The sequence below is a fragment of the Bos mutus genome, chromosome 11 (genome assembly GCF_027580195.1).
Source record: "Bos mutus isolate GX-2022 chromosome 11, NWIPB_WYAK_1.1, whole genome shotgun sequence".
Taxonomy (NCBI): Eukaryota; Metazoa; Chordata; class Mammalia; order Artiodactyla; family Bovidae; genus Bos; species Bos mutus.
The window spans coordinates 10,822,949-10,838,673 of record NC_091627.1 but is presented as its reverse complement, the minus strand read 5'-3'; the positions used below and the strand labels follow the sequence as shown (position 1 = coordinate 10,838,673).

General features: G+C 42.1%; 1 protein-coding gene across 1 annotated transcript in view; it reads right to left on the bottom strand.

Annotated features, from left to right (window-relative positions):
* The window catches only part of PPP6C (protein phosphatase 6 catalytic subunit), a 41,221-nt gene extending 30,912 nt beyond the window's left edge, over positions 1–10,309 (bottom strand). The window contains exon 1 of the mRNA XM_005893052.2: positions 10,121–10,309. Within this exon, the coding sequence (XP_005893114.1) occupies positions 10,121–10,195 (75 nt within the window). The 5' untranslated portion in view covers positions 10,196–10,309. The remainder of the gene's footprint in view (positions 1–10,120) is intronic.
* Positions 10,310–15,725: the final 5,416 nt, after the last annotated feature.

Here is a 15,725-nt window from a genome sequence, read left to right as displayed (position 1 = left end):
GAAATCCAAGATGATAATGACATCCACACTCTTACAATCCATAAGGAAATATCTGTATCTTGAGTAAAAACCGGAGTTTCTCAACCATGGCACTCCTGGTAGTTCTTTGTCGTAGGGGTCTGCTGTCCTGCCATGCTGCGTAGGGCCACCCAGGACAGACGGGCCATGCTGGAGAGTTGTGACAAAATGTGGCCCACTGGAAAAGGGAATGGCAAACCACTTTGGTATTCTTGCCTTGAGAACCCCATAAACAGTATGAGAAGGCAAAAAGATATGACACTGGAAGATGAACTCCCCCAGTGAGTAGATGCCAAATATATTACTGGAGAAGAGTGGAGAAGTAACTCCAGAAAGATTGAAGGGATGGAGCCAAAGCGAAAACACCACCGATATGTGTATGTGACGTGTGATGGAAATAAAGTCCGATGCTGTAAAGAACAACACTGCACAGGAACCTGGAATGTTAGGTCCATGAATCAAGGTAAATTGGAAGTGGTCAAACAGAAGATAGCAAGAATGAACATCAACATTTTAGGAATCAGTGAACTAAAATGGACCAGAATGGGTGAATTTAATTCAAATGACCATTATATCTACTACTGCGGGCAAGAATCCCTTAGAAGAAATGCAGTAGCCCTCACAGTCAGTAAGAGTTAAAATGCAGAGCTTGGGTGCAATCTCAAAAATGACAGAATGTTCTCTGTTCGTTTCCAAGGCAAATCATTCAATATCACAGTAATCCAAGTCTATGCCCCAACTAATAATGCCAAAAGCTGAAGCTGACTGGTTCTATGAAGACCTACAAGACCCTCTAGAACTAACACCAAAAAACGATGTGCTCTTCATTATAGGGGATTAGAATGTAAAAGTAGGAAGTCAACAGACACTGGGAGTACCAGGCAAGTTTATCCTTTGACTATAAAATGAAGCAGGGCAAAGGCTAACAGAGTTTTGCCAAGAGAAAGCACTGGTCACACCTTTTTCCAACAACACAAGAGACTACTCTACACAAGGACATCACCAGATGGTCAATACCAAAATCAGACTGATTATATTCTTTACAACCAAAGATGGAGAAGCACTATACAGTCAGCAAAAACAAGACCGGGACTTGACTGTGGCTCTGATCATGAACTCCTTATTGCCAAATTCAGACTTAAATTGAAGAAAGGGGTTAAATCAAACCCCTTATGAATACAGAGTGGAAGTGACAAATAGATTCAAGGAATTAAAGCTGATAGACTGCCTGAAGAACTATGGACAAAGGTTCATGACTTTGTACAGGAGGCTGTGATCAAAACCATCCCCAAGAAAAAGAAATGCAAAAAGGTAAAATGGTTATCTGAGGAGGCCTTACAAATAGCTGAGAAAAGAAGAGAAGCAAAAGGCAAAGGAGAAAAGGAAAGATACACCCATCTGAATGCAGAGTTCCAAAGAATAGCAAGGACAGCAAGATAAGAAAGCCTCCCTCAAAAAAAAAAAAAAGAAAGAAAGAAAGCCTTCTTCAGTCATCAATGCAAAGAACAGAGGAAAACAATAGAATGGGAAAGACTACAGATCTCTTCAAGAAAATTAGATACCAATGGAACATTTCATGCAAAGATGGGCACAATAAAGGACAGAAACGATATGGAGCTACCAGAAGCAGAAGATATTAAGAAGAGGTGGCAGGAATACACAGAAAAACTATATAAAAATGATCTTAATGACCCAGATAACCATGATGGTGTGATCACTCACCTAGAGCCAGACATCCTGGAATGCGAAGTCAAGAGGGCCTTAGGAAGCATCACTACGAACAAAACTAGTAGAGATGATGGAATTCCAGTTGAGTTGTTTCAAATCCTAAAAGATGATGCTGTGAAAGTGCTGTACTTAGTACACCAGCAAATTTGGAAAACTCAGCAGTGGCCACAGGACTGGAAAAGGTCAGTTTTCATTCCAATCCCAAAGAAAGGCAATGCCAAAGAATGCTCAAACTACCGCACAACTGCACTCATTTCACATGCTAGCAAAGTAATGCTCAAAATTCTCCAAGCTATGCTTCAACAGGACATGAACCAAGAACTTCCAGATTTTCAAGCTGGATTTAGAAAAGGCAAAGGAACTAATGATCAAATTGCCAACATCCGTTGGATCATCAAAAGAGCAAGAGAATTCCAGAAAAACATCTACTTCTGCTTCATTGACGATGCTAAAGTCTTTGACTGTGTAGATCACAACAAACTGTGGAAAATTAAAGAGATGGGAATACCAGACCACCTTACCTGCCTCCTGAGAAATCTGTATGCAGGTCAAGCAGCAACAGTTAGAACTGGACATGGAACAACAGACTGGTTCCAAATTGGGAAAGGAGTACATCAAGGCTGTATACTGTCACTGCTTATTCAACTTATATGCAGAATACATCATGTAAAATGCCAGGCTGAATGAAGCACATGCTAGAATCAAGACTGCGGGAGAAATATCAATAACCTCAGATATGCAGATGACACCACCCTTATGACAGAAAGTGAAGAGGAATTGAAGAGCCTCTTGATGAAAGTGCAAGAGGAGAGTGAAAAAGTTGGCTTAAAACTCAACATTCAAGAAACAAAGATCATGCCATCCAGTCCCATAACTTCATGGCAAATAGATGGGGAAACAATGGAAAACAGTGACAGACTTTTTCTTGGGCTCTAAAATCACTGCAGATAGTGACTGCAGCCATGAAGTTAAAAAACGCTTGCTCCTTGGAAGAAAAGCTATGACCAACCTAGACAGCATATTAAAAAGCAGAGACACTACTCTGCCGACAAAGATCAGATCAGATCAGTCACTCAGTCGTGTCCGACTCTTCACGACCCCGTGAATCGCAGCACACCAGGCCTCCTTGTCCATCACCAACTCCTGGAGTTCACTGAGACTCACGTCCATCGAGTCAGTGATGCCATCCAGCCATCTCATCCTCTGTCGTCCCCTTCTCCTCCTGCCCCCAATCCCTCCCAGCATCAGAGTCTTTTCCAATGAGTCAACTCTTTGCATGAAGTGGCCAAAGTACTGGAGTTTCAGCTTTAGCATCATTCCTTCCAAAGAAATCCCAGGACTGATCTCCTTCAGAATGGACTGGTTGGATCTCCTTGCAGTCCAAGGGACTCTGAAGAGTCTTCTCCAACACCACAGTTCAAAAGCATCAATTCTTCGGTGCTCAGCCTTCTTCACAGTCCAACTCTCACATCCATACATGACCACAGGAAAAACCATAGCCTTGACTAGACAAAGATACATCTAGTCAAAACTATGATTTTCCCAGTAGTCATGTATGGATATGAGAGGTGGACTATAAAGAAAGCTGATCGCAGAAGAATTGATGCTTTTGAACCATGGTGTTAGAGAAGACACTTGAGTCCCTTAGACAGCAAGGAGATCAAACCAGTCAATCCTCAAGGAAATCAATCCTGAATATTCATTGGAAGGACTGATGCTGAAGCTGAACCTCCAATACTCTGGCCACCTGATGTGAAGAACTGACTCACTGGAAAAGACCCTGATGCTGGGAAAGATTGAGTGCAGGAGGAGAAGGGGACGACAGAAGATGAGATGGTTGGATGGCATCACCGACTCAATGGACATGAGTTTGAGCAAGCTCCAGGGAGTGGGTGATGGACAGGAAAGCCTGGCGTGCTGCAGTCCCATGGGGTTGCAAAGAGTCAGACATGACTGAGTGACTGACTGAGCAACATCTGGCCCCTACATCCACTAGATAGCCACAGCAACCCCAGCTGTGAAAATCTAAAAATGTCTTCAGACATTGCCAAATATCCTCTTGCGGGGGGCACTATCACCTCCAATTAGGAACAATTGATCTAGACCTTTCTCGTGAGTTTAATACATTAGAATAATGTCTGCAGCACATTTGGCAATCAATGAATGGCTACTACATAACTGATCCAACAGTCTTCTCAACATTTCTAACTCAGTGTCTTGGCTTGGCAGCATCTCCAGTTCAGTATGACCCAAACCAAATTCCCTTGTATTCCTTAATCCAGGTATTGTATTTACTAAGTAATCCATGCCAGGAACTAAGAGATTACCCTGAACTCCTCTCTCATAACCCAGATATATACTCTGTCAACAGGTCCTATTATACCTTCTTCATGTCCTTTTAAACACCACAACCACTTGACACTGGCTTACTTCTAAAGCTCTCGTGTCACCTGGTCTACTGCTTCGATGACATTTTTCTCTCATTCCAGTCCAAAGTCCACAATGCTGCCAGAATATTTCTAAAACCTGTCACTGTCTCCTTCAAAAACCTTTCGAGGACACTCCTCTAAGGTTGTTTTCTGTCTATGCAGTGTTTCCCAAATTCCATTCAGATATCATCTCTGATTTTGTCACATTCCTACTGTATACAATAGTGTATCCTTCAAATGGTTTTCTTTCAACTTACTTTTTTAGTTAGCCATCTTTTAAAAGACAGCACATAGTCATAGTATGATTATTTGTTTTTCCCTAAAATATAAAAACATTTCAAGGGACTTCCCTGGTGGCCCAGTGGCTAGGACTTTGCACTCCCAATGCGGGGGACCCGGGTTCAATCACTGGTCAGGGAACTAGATCCCATATGCTACAACGAAGACACAGCAGAGCCAAATAAGTAAACAAATATTAAAAAAAAAAAAAAACTTTTGGAAGTGTTTATCCATCTAAAAGATAAAAATCCACGTGTATCAGCCTAAGTCTTCCAAGATGTGGCCTCTGCCTGTCTTCGCTGCACCGCCTCCAGCCATACCAAACTACTTCGAGTTGTGTTCTTGGGGATTAAGCTATACCACTGTACACGGTATTTCTTCTGCTTCATGTTCTTTCCTTCCTGTTTTGTCTACCTGAAAAAACTCGGCTCATTCTCTCATTGCTCCTCCTTTTGTGAAACTATCTGTGCTTGAGAGTTAGATGCTGCTTCGTCTATGTTCTCTGATATGATGAACAGCTCTCTATTTTAGCGCTACCACACGCTGCAATGATCACTTGTTTACCCTTCTACCTCCTTTACTATACTGAAAGCCCCTCAAAGACATTGAGAAGTACCAAATTCTCTCTCAAGAATCCACAGAGAATACTATTTGACACAAGGGGACATTTAAAGAAATGTTTGTTGTAAAGCAGTACATACAAGGTAGTGTTTAAGACTGTAGAGAATACCAAAATAAACAAGATAGGATCCTGGCCCTTCATAAAGCTGGTAATCTAATGGTGAAGACAGGTATACTTACCATCATACAAGAAAGAACCATACAAATGGTAGTAAAATGGAACAGAAAGTGCTATGGGGCAAAGGTCAGTATAGAAAAAGAATGGAATTTCTTTTTTCTGGCCTTGCCAAGTGTCTTGCAGGATCTCAAGTGTCTTGCAGGATCTTAGTTCCCCAACCAGGGACTGAACCCAGACCCTGGCAGTGAAAGCACTGAGCCAGGAAATTCGAGAATGGAAATTTTTAATAGCAAATAAATTCAGATATGTACTCTGCTGACTCACTAGGGCAAAAATCACGTAAACCTTATCAAGTCCTGGCTCTGATATCTGTTGTATCACAGTGGTAGAATGGACAGAACGGTGCTCTGAAAATTAAGTAGCTGTGTAAATTCTAACCATTACTAATCATTCTGACTGCGGAATCCAGGAGCCCTACATGGAGAAAGTGACATGTGAGCTAGAGCTAAAAAGGGGCATGGAGGGGAACTCCCTGGCAGTCCAGCGGCTGGGACTCGGCTCTCTCATGCTGTGGACCTGGTTCAGCCTCCGGTGAGGGAACTAAGATGCCACAAGCCACGTGATGAGACCAAAACAATTACTATTTTTCAAAATAAAACAAAGGGGCATAAAGGGTGTTGTATAAAGGAAGCATAAGTGGTAGTTATGGATGTGAACCCTAGTGCCAGACTCCCTAGGTTTGCATCCCAGCTTCTCCACTTACTTATTACTAGCTATATGACTTGAAAAGTTACTTGTCTGTTGTTTGAGTTACCTGTCTGTAAAATGGGGCAAATGTTAATACCCAACTTACACAATATTAAATAATTTAACATCTCTGCCATGTAAGTATTAAGTAAGTAGGTGAAAGAAAGAGACTCAGCAGACGCAAAGATGCAGGGAAGTACGAGGCACATAGTCAGAAGAGAGTACTCCAATGTGCTCAGAATGGAAAGTAAAAGAAGGTGATGAAGTGGAAGACATACAGTATTTAGAAAAATATGCTACTTGCCACCCTAAAAAGGTTATTAACTATATCAGAAAGAGCTCTGCACAAAGAGGCTTTCAAACTTAATTCCTTATTAGTTGGACAGCCTCAGGCAGATCATGAACTCTACGAAGCTCAGTTTCTCGTCAGCGAAGTGAGGATACAGAACTAGGTAAACACTGATTCTCAGTTCTGAAATTCTAGAAAAGGGGCTGGGGAGTCATTAGCAGCGTGCACTGTCCCATAGGAAACCTACTGCCACATGTAGCTACTGAGCACCTAAAGTGTGGCTGATCCAAATTGGGATGTGTTACTAACATAAATGTAAAATGTATATCACATTTCATAGATTTAATACAAAAAAGACAAGATATTACACTAGTTATTTTATATTAATTACATGTTGAAATTGCATTAAATAAAATACTACTAAAAATGGATTTCACCTGTATATGTTTTTACTTTTAAAAATGTAAATAAATTTGGCAAAACTAATACAATTATGTAAAGTTTAAAAATAAAAGTAAAAAAAAAAATAAAATAATAAAAATGTAAATATAATTTGACACTCACATTTATGAGCATTTTCTTTCTATTAGACAGCACTACTACAGACTGTTTTCAGAAGATCTGAGAGAATGTGATTCTATGGCCAAAAAGACAAGACAAAATGCCAAGCATTATCAGAAAAGGTCTTGAAAACACTATTTTAGCCCTATACAAAGCCATGGTCTATCCCTAACTGCTGTACTGCGTTCAGTTTTCCTTGCAATACCTGAAAAGATAATATGCAAAACCAAATAACTCAGGTAAACAGAATGATCAATAAGACAGGCAATAAGGTGAGTGGCAAGACTAACAGGCTTCAGGCCTAGAAGGATCATGACTACCACATATGAGAATCTATTAAATTAGACAGAGGCCGACACAAGGAGGTGCAAAAGGTTCTCCATCAAATCTCAGAAAAAAGCAAGGGAGGATTCTCTGAGGCTTCATGGAGGCATTTCAAACAGAGGTACACCTTTGCAGAGCAGGTGGTCTTACATGAAAAACAGATGGCTCAGAGTAAACATAAAAGTGAGCTCCAAAAAAGATTGCATTAAATTATTAATCCATAGACATGGTTACTATTTCTGCGTTGTATGTCTGACGCAGACACTAGGATTCTCCCAACCCCGACTACAGAAATCGTCTTCAGATCTTCAGTAAAAAAAGAAAGAACTGAATGTCAACTGGGTGTGCCATTTCTTTACTTACATGGCACTTTTAAGAATTGTCAGAGAGATCAGACAATCTCCACTTTACAGATCCTTTCTCATGCCAAAATATTTAAGTGTAAGTATTCGGTAAGCCTGTCTGTTATCATTCCTTCTTCCACTTGGCCAGATATGAAATCTGTGTCTTCTATGATCCTCTCTGAAATCTTTATAGTGGGTGAGAATCACATGAACTCTTTTTTTAAGAAAGCTTACCCTGTGGTCCGCACACTTTCACGTATCATCCTTATTTCTTAAAACAGTTATGTACTTTTGATCCAGGACTAGTGATCTGACCACTTCCAAGGTAGATACGGAGAGATCATGATTAGATCTAGAACATCCTATGCATTTATTATTTTATTTAGTATCTCCAACTTCCAGTCAATTCAAAACACAGGTAAATTTCTATTTTCCTACCAGAACAAAACTTTTCCATAATGATCATTAAGTGGCCCCAATGATTTCTTTTCTTCCTTTGATAGAATATTTTATTTTGGCTTTAAAGCTTCAGAAGAAATGCTCCTGGAATACTTTCTTGGCCCACCTAATTTTAGTTTGCACTTCATGCCAAGAGGGAGAAACAGAATTAAATTTCTTTAAATACACCAGAGATGCAGCACAAGAAAATTAATCTGATAAGAATATTTTCAAGACAAAGAAGAAAAGCCTCTACTTACATAGAAAAATTTAGAATTCTTTTTTTTTCTAGTATTGTGGGGAGGAATTTACTAGGAAACAGATACACGCTAAGTACAGTCCCATTGTGCTTCAAAGGGAAATGAAATGGTTTAACAAATACATTATTTTAGGCTGGGAAGGAAATCTGATGTTTATAAAACTAAGAGGTCTAAAGAAAATTCAGCTGACCTATCTTTCCTATCATTTCAATACCCAAGATCAAGATATGTTTCATAATAAGCAACACCTTACTCATTATAAACATAAAGGTTAAAACTGCTAAAGAACAGAAAACGCCACTTCATCTCACGGACATGCAAAAGTCAACTTCGCCAATGGAATCAACAATGCTACTAAAAGACAACTGGTTAGTTTTCTAACGAACTGGGTTGCAATGTTTTGCTTTGTTTTTCCTTTTTTTTTTTCTTCTTAGGAAAATTCCTGTTTCCTAAAAAGTCATACAGCGGAAAGAAGCTTCAAAACTACTGTCATAAGAGCATGAAAGTTAGGGACTTCCCTAGTAATCCAGTGGCACCCAATGCAGGAGGCCTGGGTTCAATCCCTGGTCAAGGAACTAGATCCACATGCCACAACTAGCAGTTTGTATGCCACGACTAAAGACCCCACATGCTGCAACTAAGACATGGCACAGCCAAACAAATAAATAAAACTAACTTTTAAAAAAAAGAGCATAAAAGTTAATTTTTATTATTACTGGCTTTGTCCCTGTTTTAATTAAATTATCCTGCTAAAAAAGGGGGAAATGGACAAGAATGACATCCCTATCAAATAGCACATATAATTAACATCTAAGTACAAATAAGTTATATTCACAACAGCTCCTGTGGCCTCAAGCATTTTGCATACTGTTAACAGACGTTCAACTCTCCTGTACCAAAAGATGAAAAAAAAAAGTAGTATCTTCCTTAAGAGAAGAAAACTCACAAAGATAAACTGCTTTAAACTCATAGCTTAAAGAATAAAATGAACTCAAAACTATCAACAGTTTACCCACTTAGCACACAACAAATCAACTTAAATGAACAAAAAAACAGGCACTAGCAGGAACGGCTAAAAACTGCTGGTCGCTTAAGAAGTGGTTTTAACAAACGCAAAGAAACACTTGTCAAAAAGAGCAGTAGCCCAAAGACTTACATTCCTTTATTCTTATACTCATTCCTTTACTCAAACAGAGGTTTACTGTTACTTGGACTCAGCAGTACAAGGAACAACTCTCCTCCCTTGGAAAACTCAGAAAATGCAATCTTGAGCTAAGAAGAGATTTCGGGGGAGGGTGGACTTGACAGAAAAGTATTTGTATTTATTGACAGCCCCCTACTTTATCCACTTAAACTATAGCCCAACGATGTACTCGAAAACGGGTTCATATTGGAATTATCAGGAGAAAACCAACACTCTCAGAAAGTAACTGGGAGAAGCTCCCGGGAAAGAGGGACGACTTGACGTTCTCGCATCACCACCAGACCGTCCGGTCCCCCACCTGCCCCTTCCCATACCCATTCCTCAGGTCCCTGAACACACTGGGGCTACGTTCCGGGAGCCGGCGACATCTCCTGTCAGACGCCGGCCACCCCGCGCTCCCGTCACCGCCCCCGGAGTGGATGACCCCGGGGCGCGAGAGCCGAAATCGGGGTAAAAGAAGAGGTGCCTTGCAAGCAAAGCCGTGAGGGCTGAGGGGGAAACCCGGGGGCAGAGGCCGCGACATCCCTCGGGATCCCCGCCGAGAGGACCGGGACAGCATTCGGGAGGTCTCGGGCTCCCCCCGCCCCCCGCGTGACACCAAGTCGGACCCGGTCTCCTCACATCGCGTTAGGCCCTCCACCCTAATGGGACGAGATGCCGCCGGGGGGTCCCGCGGAGAGAGGAAGGGCGGGCCGGCGGGCGCCCCACTGCCGGAAGGGGCGAGCCCCGAAAGCAGCGCTCCCGCCTCGGCCGGGCTTACCTTCAAGTCGTTCTCCGGTAGGTATTTGCATAGCCGCGCTATCTCCACGTACTTGTCCAAGTCCAGGGGCGCCATTTTAGAAGTAAGAAGCCCCGACGGCGGCGGCGGTATCCGCGGCGGTACTAGCGGCGGCAGCGGCGGAGGCCGAAGCCGGAACCCTCCCTACGTCACGTCCGGCCCGTGAGAGGCGTCTGCGCAGCGGCGTCAAGCTTGACCCGATTTTCCCCACTGCCTCGACACGCCCCACGCCCTCTCCCGCTGAACCCAGGCTGCAGGCCCCCCCAGAGGCCCCCTGGGTCCGGAGTTCGGAACCCGCTGAGACCCGTAGTTATCTGCCGCAGGGAGTGCTGGGATTTGTAGTTTTCTGTAGTGGCTAGCTGGTCCTCTTTTCCTTTCCTTCTCTTCGTCTTGACTTTCACCTCTTTGGGGACCCAGGGGGGCTTTAACGATGCAAAACGGCGAAGCAGGTGACGTTAGCCATTCCCTGGTTTCTCATTCCTACGCTTTTAAGCATTCTCTTCGCCAGAATATCTTCAATTAAAAATCGGGTAAGCCTGGCCAGAGAGTAACCTGTTTGCACGGTTGCCAAGGCAGTATGAAAACCTTGCCTAAATAAACCTTTGGCAGAGATGTCAGGCTACCAACTTTCCAGTCTGGCAAGAAAGGAAACAAATGTTTAAACTCTTCTTATGCCAAATGCTATACAGATGCTGTTTTTCTGTCTAATCTTCATAACACTTGATAGGAAAGGAAGGCTCAGAGAGGTTACGTAACTTGTCCAGCTCTCACAGGGATAGGCGGGAGAGCCAAGACTGGAATAGGTCTGCGTGGCCCACGAGGGCTGAGAGTTTCTTTATTGTAGCCTCAGCACCTAAATCAGGACCTGGCACTTAGTACACCTTCAACATTTCTTCACTCAACAGCTATTAACCCTTCTTATGTGCTAGGTACCCTGTAGGTGCCTGGGGTATCCAGCAAACAAAATAGAAAAAGATATCCTCTCATCGTGTATCTATATTCTAGTAAAGGAGGCAGAACAATAACTATAGTAAATAACTGTAGAGTATATTAGAAAGTGGTAACTGCTAGGGGGAAAAAAGTACACAGCAGAGTAAAGGAGATGTAGTGATGCATGTTTAGGAACCAACAAAGAAGCAGAGGAGATAGCTCTGTAGTTACTTGATAAAAATTACAAAGACAGCTGATGCAGAGACTCTACGATTAAAAAAAAAAAGCATGTCTAGAATCTTAGGAAAATGGCAAGATTAGTGTGGTTGGATCAAGGTGAGAGGAGTGGGAGAGGAGATGAGAGAAAAGAACACTGATTTTTTACTTTTCATGCAATGAGGAATTATTGCAGACTTTTGAGCAGAGAAGTAACGATCTAACTTGTTTTAAAAGGATGGCTCTGGCTGCTGTGTAAGACTAGGAGGCAGCAACTGCGGCTGAAAGACCAGTTAGGAGACAGCTCTATAACCCAATAATAGCAGGTCCTCCAGAAATATTTGTTGTTCAAGTCATCCTGGATCGATCCTCTGGCCCTAAAGTGTATTTTGATGACATCTAGCTAAATTTTATTGAGGTATCTGGGTGAAGTTCTTTGTATTATTCTTGTAACTGTTCTTTAAGTATGAAATTGTTTCAAAGTAAAATTAATCCTTAAAAGTTTGTTGCAGAATGGCACCCACAAGCATACATTTCTTCATTTATTCAATTAATATAGTACCTGTGACCCTGGAGAAGGGCATGGCAACCCACTCCAGTATTCTTGCCTGGAGAATCCATGGATAGAGGAGCCTGGCGGGCTACACTCCATAGGGTCACAGAGTTACACACGACTGAAGTGACTTAGCAGGCACACACCTATGATATAAATGAAACATGTAAGATTCCTGCCCTATGGGTAATACATTCTAATAACAAAAATAAATGAGCAAGAATTAATTGCAAAGTATAATTCATGGTAAAAAGGGAGAAAATGGGGTGCCACGAGTAAGAAAAATGGAATAGAAGAGGCCTATGTTATGTTGGCAACATATGGACATCAGGTGTGCAGACTCTAGCACCAAATGGCTAGAGTTCAAACCCAGGTTCTAATACTCCCTGTGTGACTTTGGCAAAGTTATCTATCCTTTCTGTGCTCCAGTTTTCTCAGGTCCAATGTGGAGATAATAACAGTGCTTGCTTCATAGGGAGCGAATAAGAATACTTACCTTCTCCCTCAATATGTGGAGGAAAAAAGAATACTTATCTTCTAGGCTTGTACTGAAGTTTAATAGAGTTGGTATATAGAAAGGGTTTAAAACAATGTTGTGTACAGTGAGTGCAAGGTGTTAGCTCTGAATATTGGCTGAGCAGAAAAGGTCTTTCTAAAGAGGTACCATATAAGACTTTAAGCAGGAGACTTCCTTGGTGGTCCAGTGGCTAAGACCATGCTCCTAATGCAGGGGCCCTGGTTCCATCCCTGGTTAGAGAACCAGATTCCACACACCACAACCCAAGATTCATATGCCGCAACTAAAGCTCTTGCATGCCATGACGAAGATAGAAGATCCTGCATGCTGCAACTAAGACCTGGTACAGCCAAATAAATAAACATTTTAAAAAAAGATGACCATGACTTTGGGTGGGGAGTATAGAGATAATAGGCTCAGAATTTTTTGAAGAAAAAAAAAAATCCCAAAAGAGGAAAAGATGTTATTGGTGTTTGACTTTTCTTTTTTTTTACAGTCCTCTTTGAAAAAACTGACATTTCACTTTTTATCTTTGAACCTCAGTAGCTGGGAATTAATCCTATTCAAGATTTCTCCTCAGGGACTTCCCTGGTGGTCCAGTGGCTAAGACGTCACACTCCCAGGGCAGGGGACCCAGGTTCACTCTCTGGTCCTCTGGTCGAAGAACTAGTTCCCGCATACTGCAACTAAGACTCTGCACAGGCAAATAAATAAATATTTTTTAAAATTAAAAAAAAGGTTTCTTCTCAGAATTGGAAAGGGAGAAAAACAGGGAGATGGATATGAACATTCTTTAAAACAATAAAATGCTTGAAAGGAAGGTGCCATGAGCCTCATTGCTTCCCTTGTTGATAAGTCAGTGAACGGGTAGGTAATGAAGGCAGATGGTATCCCCTTCCAGTGAAAATAAGAGGCAGTCCTCACATTACCAAATTGTCTGGCAGTTAGAAGCTCCCTCCTGGCAGACTCACCTCATTCAGAAAAACTCACTCTTGACAGTCTCAGTGTTGGATGAGTTCTTAGAAGAGTTGACGGGCACACTGAGTGGTTTGCGACAGAGAGTACAGAGCTTGCTGACTGGAATATGTTCTTAGTCTTCCTTGCACAAAACAGGAGATCTGGGCTCCTGGTTCTGCCATTTCAGTGGGTTAGTCATTTTAACTTCTCTGGGCCTCAACTTCCAGTTTACAAATAGATCTCAAAAGTTCTCTCCAAAAAAAAAAAAAAAGTTATTTCCAACCTTTCTGAAATGTAATTTCTAGTCTGAAAGCACAGGTCCCACAATGAAAACTGGTTGTATCAGGGTGGGAGGGAGGCTCAAGAGAAAGGGGATATATGCATACATATATTAATAGCTGATTCACTTTGTTGTACAGCAAAAACTAACAGAACATTGTAAAGCAGTTATACTCCAATAATAAAAAGAAAACTGGTTGCTATTTTGCCCACAAACCTCTTCCAATTTTTCTTGTTTATGTGCAACTCCAGCATGGCACCTTGAAACAGATTTATCTCAAAGACACAAGGAACACCAGAGCAATTTGCAGCTATGAGCAGAAATCTCCATCTACATGCACATGGACATATGGCAGGGCCAACCTGGCCTTTAGTTTTGTTTCCTGAAGGAGAGAAGGAAACTCCTCTTTGGCAGTCATGGAAATTCCTCCATTAATAAGGGAACTCACAAAGACTCCAGGTGTTTGGAATAGATACATGAGCTGTAGAGAGAGCTGCAGACTGCAAATTCCATTTTGTCAATAAATTTTTGCTGGAAGGACTTCCCTAGCAATACGCTGGTTAAGAGTCCACACTTCCACTACAGGCGGCATCGGTTCAGTCCCTCAGGGAACTAAGCTCCCACATGCCACAAAGTGTGGCCAGTAAATAAATATGTCTGTTACAGATTCTAGTAGCAAAAAGATTTACCAAGCTGGTCTTTCACCTGTACTATTAACTCTCAACTACTCCCTCTTTGAGGTAGATAATTTACTATTTCCATTTTAGACATGAAGAACCTAGAGCTCAGAGAGGATAATGAACTTGCCAGATGCCAAGTTCAGATGGTTAGCACTGGAGCCTGGATGTGACCCCAAGTACGTCTGTCCGCTTCCCACTCTGCTAGCATAGTTTGAAGCTCTGTACCACAGGAGCTTCTGTGGTTTCCTTCCTTAGCTGTTTTCTTCCAGTTCCCAGGATATAACTCAATCTTCCTGATTGTGGGTTTCTCAGGAACATAGACACAGTTGAACCAGCTCTCCAGTTTCTGGAAAACCACCGGCAACCTGTGGTTATGAAAGAGACCAACAATAATGCAGATGAACACTTCTAACTCAGGACTGGTGTCTAGAGTTCATTTACAGCTAGGAATAGCATTACATTTTACAGACACTTTCGAATTGTGGTGCTGGAGAAGACTCTTGAGAGTCCCTTGAATGCAAGGAGATCAAACCAGTCATTTCTAAAGGAATCAACCCTGAATATTCATTGGAAGGACTGATGCTGAAGCTCCAATATTTTGGCCATCTGATGCAAAGTGCCAACTCATTGGAAAAGACCCTGATACTGAGAAAGATTACGGACAGGAGAAGAAGGGGGCAGCAGAGGATGAGATGGTTGGATGGCATCGTGGACTCAATGGACATGAGTTTGAACAAACTCTGGGAGATGGTGCAGGACAGGGAGGCCTGGCATACTGCAGTTACAGGGAGGCAGAGTCAGACACGACTCAGCGGCTAAACACTGAACAAGCTCTGTGTCAGTCACTGGGCACTAAGCACTTTATATACATTAGCTCGTGTATTCCTCACCATAGCCTTGTGACAGAAATCTTATTAGCTCCATTTTACAGACCGGTGACAATGGGGCCAAAGAAGAGTAACTTCCATGAGAATAGATACTCTTCTTGATGAACTTTTTGTTCCTTGCACTTTTTATGAATGTACCTAGTTATTGGTTTTTCTGTTTCATCTCCCTCCCTCCTTCCTTCCGTCTCTCTCTAGTTAAGACTGTAAACTCCAAGAGGCCAGGGGGCAAGTTTGCCTGGTTCAGCACTGTTGTTGTTCGGATGCTCATTTGCAACCCCATGGACTGCAGCAAGCCAGGCTTATCTGTCCATCACCAACTCACCAACATGCTCAAACTCATGTCCATTGAGTCAATGATGCCATCCAACCATCTCATCCTCTGTCCTCCCCTTCTCCTCCTGCCCTCAATCTTTCCCAGAATCAGGGTCTTTTCCAATGAGTAGGGTCTTTTCCAATGAGTTGGTTCTTCGCATCAGGTGTCCCAAGTATTCCAGCTTCAACTTCAGCATCGGTCCTTCCAATGAATAAATATTCAGGGTTGATTTCCTTTAGGATTGACTGGTTTGA